Consider the following 17376-nt stretch of genomic DNA (forward strand, 5'->3'; position numbering starts at 1 on the left):
TTTCCACTTCTCAGCAAACACCTCATTTATTTTACAGGCAATTAAGGTCATCAACTGGAAATGCTACATCTTCTCTCCCCTACTGTTCCCTAAAGCATACTTGCCTTTTTCTTTCAAAGGCCAGCTCTTCTATCTGTGCTTTTGATTATATCCCTTTCAGTCTTCTCATGGGCAAAGTGCCATCAAATTTTCCTTCTCTCCTTAGAGCCTTTAAATTGTCCCTATTCTCAGGTTCTTTCCCTCAACCTAGAAACACAGAAACACCCTCAAAAAAAAAAAAAAAATCTTACCTTGCTTGACCCTTCTATCCTCATAAATTACTTTCACCATACTCCTCACTAAGCTCTTTAATAATATCTATACTCAATGCTGCCACCTCCTAAATCATCTGGTGCCTAGCTTCTGCATTTAGTCCTGATCTCATTTAATTTTCGCTTCTATCAAACACCACTAATGACCCTGTAGTTTCCCTTTAAAAAATCCCACCAAGTCATCAAAAGCTTCCCCATTGCCACCTTCTATTTTCATACCTTTGACTTCTTTTTGCTGTGATTCTATTAATGTCTCTTCCACAACCCCTCCACACCACCTAGTTCCTCACCTATCCCACTGGCTTTATCACTGACGTCATTTCCTCTACCCACCGACTCTGGGCAGGATGGATCACTTCAGTGGTTACCCTCATGGAGAGGCCTGTAGAAGCTATACTCACAACATACTTGGAACTCTAGAGAATAACATTAAGGATATGAGACAAACTTAGGTAAAAGGAAAAGCAGAGTGCCTGAAACCTAGAAAGTACCGAAAGCAGTAGTTATTACTGGTTAATGAATCAATGCTAGGACTTTCTCTGACAATGATTTTCAAACCTTAAATTGTGACAGAAGCTCATCTGTTGCACTTGTTGAGACTTCATTCTCTCTGGTTTCAGCCAAGCGCAAAATTTCGTCTATATCCATTTCCTAAAACAAAAGCAACACAACCATGGTAAAAAGGAAACAGTGGTTAAGATTTAGCGAAATCTAGGGGTCAAATCAGAGCTACAGCTGCCAGCATACACCACATCCACAGCAATGTGGGATCCAAGCCGCGTTGGTGACCTACACCACGGCTCACACCAATGCCTGATCCTTAACTCACTGAGTAAGGCCAGGGACTGAACCTGAATCCTCATGGATACTAGTCAGGATCGTTACCACTGAGCCACAATGGAAATATACCCGTTTTCTTTTATGCTCTCAGTTTTATATCATTTATATCTAATGTTCCAAACTATTATTTTACAAATGATAAGCTGAAATTTTAGAGCTTACAAAAAATAAAAGAGACCAAAGACAAAATCCTCAAGTGCTTTTCTCATTCTTTCCTATTCACTTTAGGAAGAGCTTTAAGCTCCATAAGAAAAAAAGAGAAACTACATCCTTTAAATAATTACTATTTCTTTATAAAAGCCTCAGACTCGGAATCTGCTTTCAGAAAAAAAAAAATCTATAGAGGATACTTATCGAGAAATTTTTTCCTTACTGTTAATTACCTGAGGCTCTGATTCCTCCCCTTCAAGTTCTTTGAAGAGATCTTCTGCTCCAAATTTCAAAATAGCTGTCAGCTCTTCTTTATTAAAAGGATTTGAACTGTAGAAGGAAAATGCGGTTGTAAACTCTCAGGAATGTCAAGTAACCTCTTTGGAGTTCTAAACATCTATTCTTTGTAAAGAGGTCAAATTACTGGTGAAAATATAAATTCTGACACAATAAAAAAGATCTCACAATTTTTTTTTTTTAATTCACAGGATGAGTCTGTGGTGGTAAACCCAACTTAAGATCAGGAAATCAATTACTTTCCTGTTCATCTATGACACAGCTAAGCAAGAAAGATAATTAGCAACATGAGAGAAGGGAGGTCCTCTCTTCATCTTTTGACTCAAAGTTATCATTTACAAGAATTTTTAAACTCATCCCTGGTCCAAGATAAAAGAATAAGCTTTTTCCATCTAGGTTCCTCTTTAATGGAAAATCGTTACCTAAAAATGTTCTATTTAGGAAGGGCTCAGTTGATTCCACCTGTGACACAAGTTGTATGACTGCCACAAAGGAGACTCAGCAATTTGGTCAAAACGTAAATTCTCTAAGAGAAATAATTATGCTCCCAAATAAAGCCAATTGAATCAGGAACAAGACAAGGATGCCCGCTCTCACCACTTTTATTCAACACAGTATTGGAAGTCCTAGCCACAGCAATCAAACAAACAAAAAAAAAAGGTATCCAAATTGCAAGAGAAGAGGTAAAACTGTCACTGTATGCAGATGACATGATACTACATATAGAAAACCCTAAAGACTCAACCCAAAAACTACTCGAACTGATCAACAAATTCAGCAAAGTAGCAGGATATAAGATTAACATTCAGAAATCAGTCGAATTTGTGTATACTAACAATGAAGTATTAGAAAAGGAATACAGGGATTCCCGTCGTGGCTCAGTGGTTAATGAATCGACTAGGAACCATGAGGTTGCAGGTTCAATCCCTGGCCTCACTCAGTGGGTTAAGGATCCGGCATTGCCATGAGCTGTGGTGTAGGTTGCAGACACAGCTCGCATCCTGCGTTGCTGTGGCTCTGGCGTAGGCCAGTGGCTACAGCTCCGATTCAACCCCTAGCCTGGGAATCTCCATATGCCGTAGAAGCAGCCCTAGAAAAGGCAAAAAGACCAAAAAAAAAAAAAAAAAGAAGATGTGTGTGTGTATACGCAATGGAATACTACTCAGCCATAAAAAAGAACAAAATAATGCTATTTGCAGCAACATGGATGGAAGTAGAGACTCTCATCCTGAGTGAAGTAAGTCAGAAAAGACAAATACCATATGATATCACTTATATCTGGAATCTAATACATGGCACAAATGAACCTTTCCACAGAAAAGAAATTCATGGACATGGAGAACATATTTGTGGTTGCCAAGGGGGAGGGAGCAGGAGGGACTGGGAATTTGGGGTTAACAGGTGCAAACTATAGCCTTTGGAATGCATAAGCAATGGGATCCTGCTGTATAGCACTGGGAACTATGTCTGGTCACTTGTGACAGAGCAAAATAATGTGAGAAAAAGAATGTATACATGTATGTGTGACTGGATCACCTTGCTGTGCAACAGAAAATTGACAGAACACTGTAAATCAGCTATAATGGACAAAGCAAAAATCATTATTAAAAAATAAAGTTAATATTTAAAAATAAATAAAAAATAAAGCAAATTGAAACTTAACTACCCTTCTTTTTATACCCTCTGTTTTCAATAGGAAAAATAATCCAGACACAAACATTTTTACTAATATAAGAAAACAAATGCCAATTCAATCTGGTGCATTCTCCCTGCTGAGAAGTCCAAGGCAACATTGCAGGCATGAAAGCCTAAAGGGGAGCACATGGCTGCCTCTGCTGCTGCTATGTCATATGTCATTGGCAGAGCCAAGAGCAAAAGGCAAGAGAAAGGGGCACGAAAGAGAGAGAAGGCATGCAAGAAGAGGGCTGATAGGTAAGAAGAGGGTTACAGGCAAAAAGAATAAGAAGAAACAAGGAAACCAAAATAAATTGAAAACGTCATCTTGTATTTTGGCTTGGTCTTTTCCAGGTAATTAATGGACTAAGGTCTACTGCAGAGCATTCTATCAGAAGAATGAATTATGCCAAACACTGATGTAAAAATCGAGGCTGCTAATCTTTCCCATCTTTCTGGCACTTACTTGGACCTTCCTGAGTTGTTTTCCAGAACTGTCCGGCCAGTGGTATCCATGCGCTGAATCACCAGATGGTCCAATACCATCTTCTTTTTGGCCCGTTCTATGATCTCTTCTTCCACAGTCCCCTTTGTAACGAGGCGGTAAATATTTACCTGGAGGAAAAGGAAATGTTATGCTTATGCCTGATCACACAAAAAAAGTTACCTCTGTGGAAAGCCAGGACAGGAAATAAAAATCTGTTCTGTGCTACCATAAATCACTGGAAGAGATAACTCAAGTACATGAAATATTTTTACTATCTGTGCACATGACATTCTTAAATAAAACTGCCTCTAAGGAACTATTATTATAGCCTTGTTCTCATGATAAAAATATTGCTGAAGACAATGCATTTCACTAACATATAGAAAACAAACTAGCAGTTACCGGCAGGGAGAGAGAAGGGGAAAGGGTGGGAGATTTTTTTAAAAAGAGGTTATTATGGGATTATATGAAATCATGTGAATTAAAATTCTGAAGTGTAAAGACTACAAAATTGAAAGTATTTTTCACTCAATTAAATAAAAAGAAAATCTGTTTCACTGAAACTGAATCTTTGGCCATGTATAAATCTTACGAAGTGCCCAACACTAGAGAAGACTTGGAAATTCATCTATGCAGGAAGTTAAGTGTGTACTTTTCCAACATACCACAGAGTTAACATTGGTCATGTATAATAAAAACAGACCATTTTGAACAGTGTTAGAATATTTAACAACTTTTCCATATTAAAAATAGAGGGAAATTTTCAATTTAAATCTATTCATCATATTATCTTTCTAAGGGTAAGTCTGAAATTTACTGGTGATGTACTTTTCAAACAGCAAAAGAGAACAGCTCCATAATAGGTTTGTCTCAGCCCCAAAGACAGCTTCTCTGCACTAGTTAATAAACAGACATCTACCCTTGGGGAAATGAAAGGAAAATGGTGGGGGGGGCATTTTACAAATATCCTAAAAGGCCAGAATACCACCCCCCCACCCCCCACCCCCGCCTCCTCCCCTCCAAGCCATGTCCAGAGGCCCCTCTCTACTGACCTGCTTCTTCTGACCAATTCTATGGGCTCGGGCTTGTGCCTGCAAGTCGTTCTGGGGGTTCCAGTCAGAGTCAAAGATGACGACTGTGTCCGCTGAAGCCAAATTGATTCCCAGGCCACCAGCCCTTGTCGAGAGCAGGAAACAGAAGTCCTGTACACAATGCAATATACTACTTTATGCAGTGGCCTTCTCAGAAACAGTTTCACAGTCCAATAAGCCCTTATACCTGGAAACCCCTGCAGGTGTGAAGAAAAGTGAGATATGATGGACAAACTTTATGGAGGCTACAAGAATGTCAGGGACTTGATGGCAGAGTGAACTTTCATTTGATTAAGAGATAAGAGTCAGTGCAATGAATTACGGAATAAAGTCGAATCTGATAAGGCAACCAAAGAATAAGAAGCCAAAGAGTTAGTGTCTTCTCCTGGCTAAAACTAGTACACAGCTGTTAACAGAAACCAGACAAACTTAGTTACCCAGGGGATTGTTTCAGCAAGTTGCCTAGACACTTATTTTCTGGGTAAAAGTGGGTTATGCCATATAAGGCAGTCAGTATAAGCAAGCAAACGTTATTGCATAAATGTGCATTATTTGTTAGGCTGGTGAGGAATACAGAAGCACTGTGCCAACAGAGCACATGATAGAACCACTGCATATCAAAGGATCTTCAATCACCACAGAATATGCACAAAGAAAAACAGAGCAGGCATGGCTGAAGAGCTATGTGTGGGAAAGACCCAGGCACTGGCATAGTCCAGTTTCCACAGTAATGATAACAGCAGTACACCTGCTTGCATCTGAGCGCTCAAAAAAAAAAAAAAAAAAAAAGCAGAAGGCAGAAAATAAACTCTATGAGCCAGAGAAAAGAAAGCCAAACAGACTTCTATTTTCAGAGAACTTGGCTGTGTACATTCAAAGGCTTGACACCTTGCTGGCATGGAAGTGTAACTCAAAACTGATGGTTCTGAGTTACATTTTGATAAATGGGTATATTTAATATATCTACACAGGTGCAATACAAGGTCACCTCATCCTAAAATCCGTCACATTTTGCCACAGAAATAAAAATGGAAAGAGCTATCTCACAAGAACTTTAAATAATTCCAATAAAGAACTGATCAGAGGGGTGTTGAAGCACATACTCTGTGATTCCCCGGCAGAGATACCAAGTAACACCTCACCCTACAGAGAATCCTGAAGAGAAACACCTGAGAATGGGACACCTAACACTGAAATAAAACCTAGGGTCTGAATGATCATAAGAAATAGTTTCACTGTCACTCTTTATCATGGATAAGGTAAAATATATTAAGATGATATCTGCTATTGTCAAATTAACAAAGGTTAAAAATTACAAAACTAAGGGTGAGGTAAATGAAAATATTCATACATAAACATTAGGAATATAAATTGTTTGGAAAAACAGATTTAGCAAAATGTATCAAAAATCTTTTTTACATTTTTTTTGTCTTTTTGCCATTTCTTGGGCCGCTCCCATGGCATATGGAGGTTCCCAGGCTAGGGGTCGAATCGGAGCTGTAGCCACCGGCCTAGGCCAGAGCCACAGATAGCAACACAGGATCCAAGCCACGTCTGCAACCTACACCACAGCTCACGGCAACACGGATCCTTAACCCAATGAGCAGGGACAGGGATCGAACCCGCAACCTCATGGTTCCTAGTCGGATTCGTTAACCAATGAGCCACGACAGGAACTCCTTTTTTACATTCTTATATCCTCTCAACTGAAGATCTGATAATGATAAGATGGTTAAATAAATGATGGAACAGGCATGAGGAAATATTACAAATTATAATTTTTAAAACTTGAACGACATGGGAAAATGCTTAAAGTAGAATTTTTACTGAAAGGTGACAAAAAAACTATACACAGCATGATCCCAATTGGGCAGACATATATAAAGAAATAAACAGTCTCCTCTAGTACGAATGGAAACGCACCCAAATGATGTGAACAGCAAACTGTCTCTGGGATGGGACTTTTGTACCATTTTTCTTCTTTGTACTCTTCATCTTCCAAAATTTCTAAATGTGTATATAATACTTTCCTCCAGTGATAAAGCACTTAAATTTTTTAAATTAATTTTAAAAAGACTCAGATTTGCAGAAAATTGTAGAGAATCTATATTCTACATGTCCCCCATTGGCAGGGGGATCAATTAAGAACTCAAAGAAAGCCACTTAGGTCCTCTTCTGAAAAAGGGTAGCATGAAACATTTTCCTCATACTGTTTTTAAACTGAGAGTAGGGAACATCAAAACCAATCTCAACAAATATTAAATAATAAAAACAGCTAACACTGATGGGGCTCTTGCTATGCGACAGGCCATGTGCTCAGTGCTGTGGGCACATAATCCTCAGAGCAGAGTTATGAAGGAGGGTTTGGAAGTACCATGATCTTATAGTTGAGGAAACAGGGAGGAGAGAAAGGAGGAATGGAATTAGGTGGTTATCAATGTTTTTAGTAATTCGATTCTTTTTTTTTTTTTTTTTTTTGGCTTTTAGGGCTGCACTCACAGGATACGGAGGTTCCCAGGCTAGGGGCCCAATCAGAGCTGTAGTCTTGGCCTATGCCACAGCCACAGCCACAGCCACGCCAGATCCGAGCCATGTCTGCAACCTACACCACAGCTCATGGCAACCAACGCCAGATCCTTAACCCACTGAGCAAGGCCAGGGATCAAACCCAAGTCCTCATGGATGCTAGTCAGGTTCGTTAACCGCTAAGCCATGATAGGAACTCCTCAATTCCTCTTCTTGACTATTCAAAGCCCTAGTCCTGAAGATTAGTGCCCAAAACTTCTCAAGGAGAACTAAAGGTTTAGGTTAGAGAAGCAGCCAGAATACTGTAGTCTAACTAGGCCTAAGTGCAATTCCAGAGGGAGGAGTCATGCCATACTGCAGTGACAGGCAGGTAGACAATGAGTCTTTAAAGCTCTTCAAAAGCAGAGAGGTAAGTCTGGTCTATCTATACAAAACAGTGACCCAGATTCCAGAAGCTCTAACGTTCTCTCCACAGCCTCCTTACCTCCACACACTGCTATAGCCTTACCTACACTAAACCTCTTCTCCCCACCTCTCTCAAATCCCATTGGATTTAATAGCTTGATATGCACAAATTACAGTGTTACCAGGGTTCCTAATTTGTCCGAAATGTTCTTCCATATGTGCCTTAAAAACAAAATACTTTATAATGCCAAATTCAAGCTAGAGACTTAAATGATTAACAAATGTTGCTATTTGCCAAAGCAAGGAAATTAAGTCACATGCTACCAGGGCCCAACAAATCTGAGAACTGGAAAACATATTCTCAAGGTCACCAAAAAAGTATAGATTAGAACCTTCGGATGTAACGTATATGTCAAAATTAATCCTACTGGCTGGTCCTCCCCAACCCTTGCCTTGTTGTTCTTCTAGGCCCAGAAATTTATAATCTGCAAGAGCCACCAGAGAACACTCAGTTGATGTCAAGACTACTTTGTCATTAATCCAGTCCAGGGGAGATAAAAAAACATGCATATGCTTTTCTGAAGTGACAAACAACAAAATTAAGAAGCATCTGTTATATTAGTGATTTCTTATTCCTTTATCAGGTATGCAAGTTGCACTGTGAATTGTTTCTGAAACAGAATACACTGAGCTAGAAAGGCTTTCCCCTTGATACAGAGCCCAAGCTGCCCAAATAACAAAGCCATGCATGAAGTACCTCAGACCCATCTGCATTGAAGTGGTCCAATGCCTGTTTTCGGATTTCTCCCTTGATGGAACCATCCAGACGCTATAAAAATAAACCACAAGAAAATCATAAGGCAGGAAGATCAGCTACACTCAAAATAGAACACCAGACTTGTAACCTTCATCACTCCAACACCCACTGAGTAAAAATAACCAGAACACACTGGCAAAGTGCTGTCAAGGGGCTATGCTTGCCCCAAGCTCTCTGGTTACAAACTCAAGGTCAGAAGCTTCGGCTTCAAAGGTCCATCCAGGTTTATCTAAGGATGAGAATGACTGACGGAACCTGTAAAGAGAAAGATGGCAACCCAAGCTGTGCTCAAAGGCCTTGTCTGCTTCTACATCTGTGGGTTCTAAAGAGATCAGGAAATACTACCTACCAGTGGTCACCTCAGAATTAGCTCCCACAGAAAATGAGGCTCCTTAGCTAATGTAGCTATAAGTTGACCTGTTATTAAGTGCTACATAAACCAAAAAATTATTTACATAATTTTGTTTGGAAAACATTCTCTCATAACACTGAAAACATTAAAGTGGGTCATATATCCCAGCCTTTCCAAAAATTACACTCTAAATCAGAGCAACGTGTTCAAACAGCAAAATGTATCTTTAAGAGAGCCTCTGGCATTTACTAACACTTACAATTCTTACATTAGAGTGCATGTCAACTCTAGGTATAAAAACAATGTCACCACAGAGAAACTACATAATATGTAAAATAAATACTTTAGAATTAACTACCTGTATGCCATACATATAAAGCATTTCTCACTCTTTAAAATCATTTTCAAATTGCTTCTCCTTAGTCATCACTAAGAAAATACTTCATTTTACAGAAGGCAAAACTGACCCAACAGATGTGGGTTGGCCAGCAATCGGTGATGGGAGTGGAGAGACCTACTTTGCCTCTGCTCAGAGCTCTGCTCACCAAACCTAGAGCCACTGAACACAAGTAGAATCAAACATGGGAGGAAACCCCCCTTCTTCTCTCTGACTACCAACTTTACTGAGAGCCTTGACCCAAAGTTTAAACGGAAGGTTCACAGCCCATACTTGAAATCAGAAAACTCAAATGCCCTCCTCTTTGTAATACTCTAAAAGAAGACAGCGAGTGTGATAAACCTTGAGTGGACTCCAGATTACATATTCCCTAAAGAGAAAAGTAATGGATTCTTATTTGAATTGATATCAAATGATGAGGAAGACCTGACAGCTCCTAGGGATGAGATGCACTGAGAAAGCACTGACTCTCCAGAGAATGCTATTTCTGATAATAACCACAGTATTTAACTATATTCTGACAGCTGCTGAAAGGCCACTCAGGGTATTATGCATCTAACAATGGCTTTCTGAGTATCTGAAAGACAATCTGTTACTGAGTTTTAAAGCTTGGCCTTCTTAGGGGAGAATAAGTGACTTCTAGTTTCTACAACACCAGCATAACTGCATGAGTCCATTCAATTTTTTTTTTTTTAATTTCTTCACTACATCTTAAAAATCAAAGCACTCTAAAAATATTAGGCCAAAAATCAAGGTAAATTGCACACATTTATAAATATATCAGATAAGTTTCCCACTGTCTGACACATAGAAAAATATTATTATGCTGAAGAAACTCTTTTTTCCCCGTATTTTTCTCCTTTATCCTAAAGGAGATTAACGAATGAAGATGAAAATCAGAAATTATAATTCTGCAGAGTATATTCAGAGACAAGCTAAGTTTTAAGTATACTGTTCTCCTGAATTCCCAGCCTCACAGTCAGGGTCAACTTCCTTTGGGGCAAAATATATCACACTGTTACCTCCCTTGTTCTTTCTTAGAATTTGGCTCTGCCATCAGATTCACACTTCCTTCCCCTCTACTTTTACCACAGACTTGGAGATGTAAGACACCATCCAACATACTTTTCTCTTCCCCAGTTTTCCCTTCTCTAATCCCTACCCCTCACCCACCAAAAAAAGAAGAATGCTCTCTCCATGACCTGTTCATTACAGGGTAGCCTAAAGGCATGGAAGTAAGAACTAAGACCCTCCTGGAACCTTAAGCTCAATTTGTTTCAAGCAAGGAATCTCTTGTTTTCTACTTCAGGACAATTCAGCAAGCAAAGTATACAATCTAGGGGGAGGGAGGGATGGAGGGAGGAAAGGAAGGAGAGACCCTAAGTACCAAAGCATCCTCACCTGGAAAGGATAGTGCTTAATAGTCAGGTACTCAGCCAGGATATCCAACATTCTCACCATCTGAGAGAAGATAAGGACTCTGTTTCCCCTTTCTCGAAGTCTTGTCAACAGTTTATCTAATAGAATCAGCTTCCCGCTGCTCCTGATCAGGGACTGAAGATTGAAAAGACATTCTAATCATCATCTTCAAAACCATACTTCAATCTGCCCTTCACTTCTAAGAGTTCATATTTCTAAAATCACCTTAAAGCTTTTTGAAACCTTCTGCAATCTGGCTGACAAACAATTTCTAAAATGCTCTTTACTTCCCAGATTTTTCCTAGCTATTTGACTTTACTCACCTTTTTTTTTTTTTTTTTTTTAATTTTTTTAATCTTTTTCGGGCATATAGAGGTTCCCAGGCTAGGGGTCCAATCAGAGCTGCAGCTGCCAGCCTACACCATACCCACAGCAACGCGGGATCCGAGCCACAACTGCAACCTACACCATAGCTCAAGGCAATGCCAGATCCTTAACCCACTGAGCCACAAAAGGAGCTCCCTCGCACCTGTTTTTAAAGCTTCTCTTGATGCTCCTTAAAAAAATCAGCAAGGAGAAAAAGGAGCATTTTGATAAAAAGCATCTACAGAAACTAAACTGTCTTTTATGAAAGTAATTACAAACAAGGTAGCCACGCACCAGAAGAATCTCCTGTCCATTTTCCCTTTCATTTTCTTCAGGGGGTTTAATCAGATAACAGTGGTTGCAACATTTTTTCAATTCCATCACAATATTAAGAAAACCAGATGTACTGCCTCTTGTTCCTTTGGCAAGAGCCTTGTAATTTCTGGTTAGAATCCATCTGCAAATTAAGATAACAATGATATTACTAGAGTTGAAGAAAGAAACAGTTGGGGGTATCAGAAGATTATAAAAGAAAGCAGTTTTACTGACTGGAGATGGGATGAGGACAATGTTAAAAATGCAGAGAGAGGAGTTCTCTTTGTGGCTCAGAGGTTAAAGAACCTGATTAGGATCCATGAGGATGCGGGTTCAATCCCTGGCCTCACTCAATGGGTCAAGGATCCCACGCTGCTGTGAGCTGTGCTATAGGCCACAGATGCAGCTCAGATCCAGAGATGCTATGGGAGTGGCATAGACTGGCAGCTGTAGCTCCGACTCGACCTCTAGCCTGGGAAATTCCATAGGTCTAGAGTGCGGCCCTAAAAAGCAAAAAAAAAAAAAAAAAAAAAAAAAAAAACATGCAGAGAAAGATGTTTTATTTTGTGTTTTGGGTTTTTGGTTTTGTTTTTTTTTTCTTTTTTTCAGAGCTGCAGCTGCTGGCCTACACCACAGCCACAGCAACACCATATCCAATTCCAGGCCGCATCTGCAACCTACACTGCAGCTTGTGGCAATGACAGATTCTTAACCCACTGAGTGAGACCAGAGATCAAACCCACATCCTCATGGATACTAGTCAGGTTCTTAACCCATTAAGCCACAATAAGAACTCCTAGGATGCTTTATTTTGCTTCTCAAGCCACCTAACCAGGAACCCTCATACATCTCCAGTCAGATTCAGACCATTAATTCATTCTATTGAGCATTTCAACATGGCTGAATAGAAATATTAAAAGGACATAACAACAAATATATATACAAAGAACTCATATATGTAAAACAATGACTGTCACTGAGGCAGTCTTTACTGCAGTATAAAATCGGAGTTAAGCTGTCTAAAATTAGAAAATCAGTTAAATATATTAGATATGCATTAGACAGAAGCTATACACCATTGGAACTGTTGTAAAAGGGTACTTTACAGAATACAGTGCTCAGGATAAGTATGTTTTATATCTCAGTTTGGAAAGAAGAGAGAAGTATGTAAATATTCATGCATATCCATATAGATAAGCTTTAACGACAAACTCCAAAATATTAGAAGTACTTTTTTTCTGAGTAATGAAACTTCTTTGTACTTTTAACAACCACACTTTTAGGAATCTATCCCAAAGAAGAATGCTCAAGGAGTTTCATTGTAGCACTATTTATAAAAGGAAAGCATTTGAAACATTCCAAATGTACATCACTAGAGGACTAGTTGAATAAACTATGCTTCGGCTCCGCAATGCAGCTGTAAAAAGGACTGTCTCTATAAACTAGTATGGAGTAATCTCCAGCACAGCTGTTACCCATCGCTAAGTGAAAAAAGTACAGAAAAATGCACAGAGTATGTATGCCACCATTTGTAATAGGAAGAGGGAAACAATAAGAAAGTTAACATGTATTTGTTTATATTCTAAAAATTGGAAAAAAAAGATAAACATTAAGATTTTAAACTACAATAGTAATTATTATCTAAGGAAAAGAGGGACTAAAATGGAGGAGATGGGAGAGAAGCCAGATATGTGCGAACATGCCAGGCTTGGTAGCTTCACCTTTGAAACTATAAATATTATAAATAATGATGACAATATTAAACAAAGCAATCCTAAAAAAATAAAACTAAAATGAAGTTAACCATCATATCCAAACAGTAACCTAACCACAGAGAAGAAAACCTACCTCAAGTGTTTTAAGATTCTAATCCATTTATAGAGGGACATACCTCTAAAAACAAACCAGGAGTTCCTGTGGTGGCTTAGAGGTAAGAGAACTTGGCTAGTATCCATGAGGATGCAGGTTCAATCCGCCGCCTTACTCAGTGGGTTAAGGATCTGGCGTTGCCATGAGCTGTGGTGTAGGTTGCAAATGTGGCTCAAATCTTGCATTGCTATGGCTGTGGCACAGGCCAGCAGCTGTAGCTCTATTTCGACCCCTAGCCTGGAAACTTCCATATGCCGCACTTGCGGTCTAAAGAGCAAAAACAAATAAATAAAATAAAAATAAAAACAAAAACATAGAGGGGGAGGGAGCGGGGTGGACTGGGATCTTGGGGTTAACAGTTGCAAACTATTGCCTTTGGAATGGATAAGCAATGAGATCCTGCTGTGTAGCACTGGAAACTATGTCTAGTCACTTATGATGGAGCATGATAATGTGTGAAAATAGAATGTGTACATGTATGTGTAACCAGGTCACCATGCTGTACAGTAGAAAAAAATTACATTGGGGAAATAACAATTAAAAATAAATAATTAAAAAAAAAAAAACCTGCTACTTTAAAAACTTTAACCTATTTTTGTTAATCATCTTGCTAGTGGTAATCCCGGCACTATTATTCTAAGATTCTGTGTGTAGGATGATTAAATTGGTGTCACTGAAAAGTCAATTTTTTTTTTTAAACTAATGCCTTTATTTTTATTTATTCATTTATTTTTTGGTCTTTTTGCCATTTCTTGGGCCGCTCCTATGGCATATGGAGGTTCCCAGGCTAGGGGTCGAATCAGAGCTGTAGCTGCTGGCCTACGCCAGAGCCACAGCAACTCAGGATCCAAGCCTCGCCTGCAACCTACACCACAGCTCACGGCAACACCGGATCGTTAACCCACTGAGCAAGGGCAGGGATCGAACCCGCAACCTCATGGTTCCTAGTTGGATTCGTTAACCACTGCGCCACGACGGGAACTTCCAGAAGTCAAATTTTTTGGTGTGGCTATAAGTTTATTAAGGTCAAATAAAATTTCCGTAGTACTATTTAACTGTAAAAAATTCATGACATATTTTTATCTTTAAAAAAAAGACATCTGCTAATTCCATCCACCAAAAAGATCTGTCAGTAATGCCCACCACAATTGCAAAAAATACCCCAGTGCTGTTTGTGGTCTCCAAATACCATTTTCCAATAAAACAGTATACAGAGCTTGTTGGCTGACTCTGACTCTAGTTCTGGGACTGGAAATGATCAAGATGAACCTCGACATTTTTCCATTCTGGAGAGCAAAGAAGCTATCAACTACTACTAGGATTACGTCAAAAAAACTCCACATCAACTTAAACAAGCTCTCACTGGCTAAAACTGGACCATTAGATCATGAATACAGATAGTAACCGCAACAGAATGAAACACAAGCATGTTTACTGATAAACTTATAATCATACTGAAATAAGTCTCATTAGGTGCATAATCCATTTTTTTCTTTCGAAAATGTCAAAAATTCAACACGGATGGACTTTGAACATATTATGTTGAGTAAGATAAGTCAGAGATAGACAAGTAATGTATATGCTATCATGTATAAGTGGAATCTAAAAAAGCCAAACTTGTAAAAACGAAAAGTAAAATAGTGGTTCCACGGGGTGTGGAGGGGAAATATGACACATGTTTGAGGGTACAAACTTGGAATGAGTAGTAAATAAAGCCTAGAGATCTAAAACTCAGTATAGCAAATACAGACAAAATACAATCATCAACCTTGCTAAGAGACCAGACTTAATGATCCCAACCACCAGAAAGAAATGATCAGCAAGTGACATGGTAGAGGTACTAATCACCAGTACAAGGGCAATCAGACTATAACACATAAATGTATCAAGCTGACATTTGCCACACCTTATATTTGCACAATGTTATATTTCAAATGCACAGTCAGCCCTCCATATCAGCAGGTTCTGCATCTCCAGATATGAAGAGCCAACTGTATTTTGTCATTCTATATAAAGGACTTGAGGATCCAAGGATTTTGGTATCTGATCCCCTGTGGTTACCAAGGGACAACTGTATTTCAATGAAAAAGAAAAACAAACAAACAAAAAAAACAAAAAGTAAATAAATACATGTTTTTAATTCAAAAATCAAAAAGAACTATGAATTTACTGTCTTTCCCATATGAACTGTTGTTCCTCACTTGATGTAGGGAAGTTTTTTACAAAGTCATTCCATCTAATAAACAAAGGAGTAACATATACTGAATTACCTCTTTGTAATGGATAATGAATTAGAGATCAGTCAATGCTCATCAATACTTGCTAATACCACAGAAAAACCTACTGTGATAGAACATCTCTTTGCATTCTATGAAACAGTCACACTGAATCTGAGTCTAACCAACCTTCTACACTTAACTCTGAATGATTAGAAAACAAAGTTGTTCTGAGAAAAATGTTAAATGATGCCATGGAGTTGGAACTAGCAAAATCCGGGCAGTGAGAAAAATCTACAGAACATAGACTCAGTTTCTTCACTCAAAGATTTACAAGGGGGGAAAATGAAATAAAATAAACTTAAGAAGTAAACTAACCACAGAGAACTATATCCAATCTCCTGAGATAGATCATGATGGAAAATAATTTTTTAAAAAAAGAATGTATATACATTTATGACTGAGTCACTTGGCTGTATGGCAGAAATGGGCACAACATTGTAAATCAGCTGTGCTTTAATTTAAATAAATTTAAATAAAATTTATTTAATAATAAATTAAATAAATTAAAATTGATTAAATAAATAAATAAAGCTAGTTAGCGTCCATCACCATTAATGGTTACAACCAGTTGTTCTGGGTTACAGTTTTTTTTCCCTTTGTGATTAGGACTTCTAAGATCTACTTCTTAGCAAATTTCAAATCTGCAATTCAGAATTATCATAGTCACCATGCTGTACATTTCATCCCCATGACTTACATATTTCATAAATGAAGTCTGTACCTTTTGACTCCCGTCATCCATTTCTCTCACCATCCTCACCCCTGTCTATGGTAACCACCAATCTGTTCTATGAGCTTAATCAAGAATCTTTTATCTTTTAATTATTTGTCTCTAGCCTGTCTTCTCTACTAAGCAACAAGCTTCTCTAGCAGGAACACATTCCATTCATTTTCATCTTTCAGTATCTAGCAGAATGCCTGGCACACTGCAAAACTTTAACAAAGTAAGTGAGTGAATGACAGAGAAGAATTGCATGAATGAGTGAAACATGCCTGTTTATTGGCAGGGGGATAAGCACTAAGAACATGTATTTCAGACCATTTACATAATGAAAAGTACTGTGCAAATTCTCATCTAAATAAAAAAGCAAGAATAATAAATCTTGGAGTTCCTGTCGTGGCACAGCAGAAACGAATCTGACTAGGAACCATGAGGTTTCAGGTTCGATCCCTGGCCTCACTCAGTGGGTTAAGGATCCCGCATTGCTGTAGCTGCGGTGTAAACCAGCAACTACAGCTCTGATTCAACTGCTAGCCTGGGAATCTCCATATGCTAAGGGTGTGGTCCTAAAAAGCTTAAAAAAAAAAAAAAAAAAAAAAAAAAGAGAGAGAGAGAGAATAATAAATCTTCCTCTTTCTGATCATAAATAAATTGCTACTTAAATCTCTGTTGAGGTTTCGCTAAAAAAGGCAGTTTGTCAATCATCTATCTCATGGCTTCCTGGTGCTGATCTTAATCCCATTCAGGCCTTAACCCAGCCAATGACTTACTTGTAATACTGCTTCTGAAGGGCCGACATCTCCACCCTGAGAATCTGTTCGACTTTGGCAGGAAGGGATTTCTCCACATCTTTTTTCACTCTTCGGAGAAGGAAAGGTTCTAGCACCTTATGAAGACTCTGATAGCCATTCTCGCGCCCTTTCCCATGGTCTTCTTCAAAATCTTCCCAGAACTCAAACCTAGAGATGAAATAGCACAGTGTTACTTAACTACATAAAAGAAAAAAAGCATTTTTCCAACCAAAATTTCTTCTTAAAGGAATTACATAGAAAAAAAATTG

General features: G+C 38.6%; 1 protein-coding gene across 8 annotated transcripts in view; it reads right to left on the bottom strand.

Annotated features, from left to right (window-relative positions):
* Window positions 1–17376, bottom strand: part of CHD2 (chromodomain helicase DNA binding protein 2) — a 127128-nt gene that overhangs the window by 47061 nt on the left and 62691 nt on the right. For 6 of the 8 annotated variants that reach the window (XR_002345976.1, XM_021099370.1, XM_005666295.3 and 3 more), the window contains 8 exons: window positions 17087–17275; window positions 11427–11589; window positions 10749–10901; window positions 8539–8610; window positions 4812–4961; window positions 3739–3887; window positions 1535–1631; window positions 870–962 (listed from right to left, as the gene is read on the bottom strand). Coding sequence is in view for 7 of the 8 variants with exons in the window: in XM_021099370.1 (XP_020955029.1) it covers window positions 870–962; window positions 1535–1631; window positions 3739–3887; window positions 4812–4961; window positions 8539–8610; window positions 10749–10901; window positions 11427–11589; window positions 17087–17275 (1066 nt within the window). In the remaining variant the exon portion in view is untranslated. The remainder of the gene's footprint in view (window positions 1–869; window positions 963–1534; window positions 1632–3738; window positions 3888–4811; window positions 4962–8538; window positions 8611–10748; window positions 10902–11426; window positions 11590–17086; window positions 17276–17376) is intronic. The other 2 variants (XM_021099369.1, XM_013978270.2) reach the window with 1 other exon arrangement.

Source organism: Sus scrofa, chromosome 7 (genome assembly GCF_000003025.6).
Source record: "Sus scrofa isolate TJ Tabasco breed Duroc chromosome 7, Sscrofa11.1, whole genome shotgun sequence".
NCBI lineage: Eukaryota > Metazoa > Chordata > Mammalia > Artiodactyla > Suidae > Sus > Sus scrofa.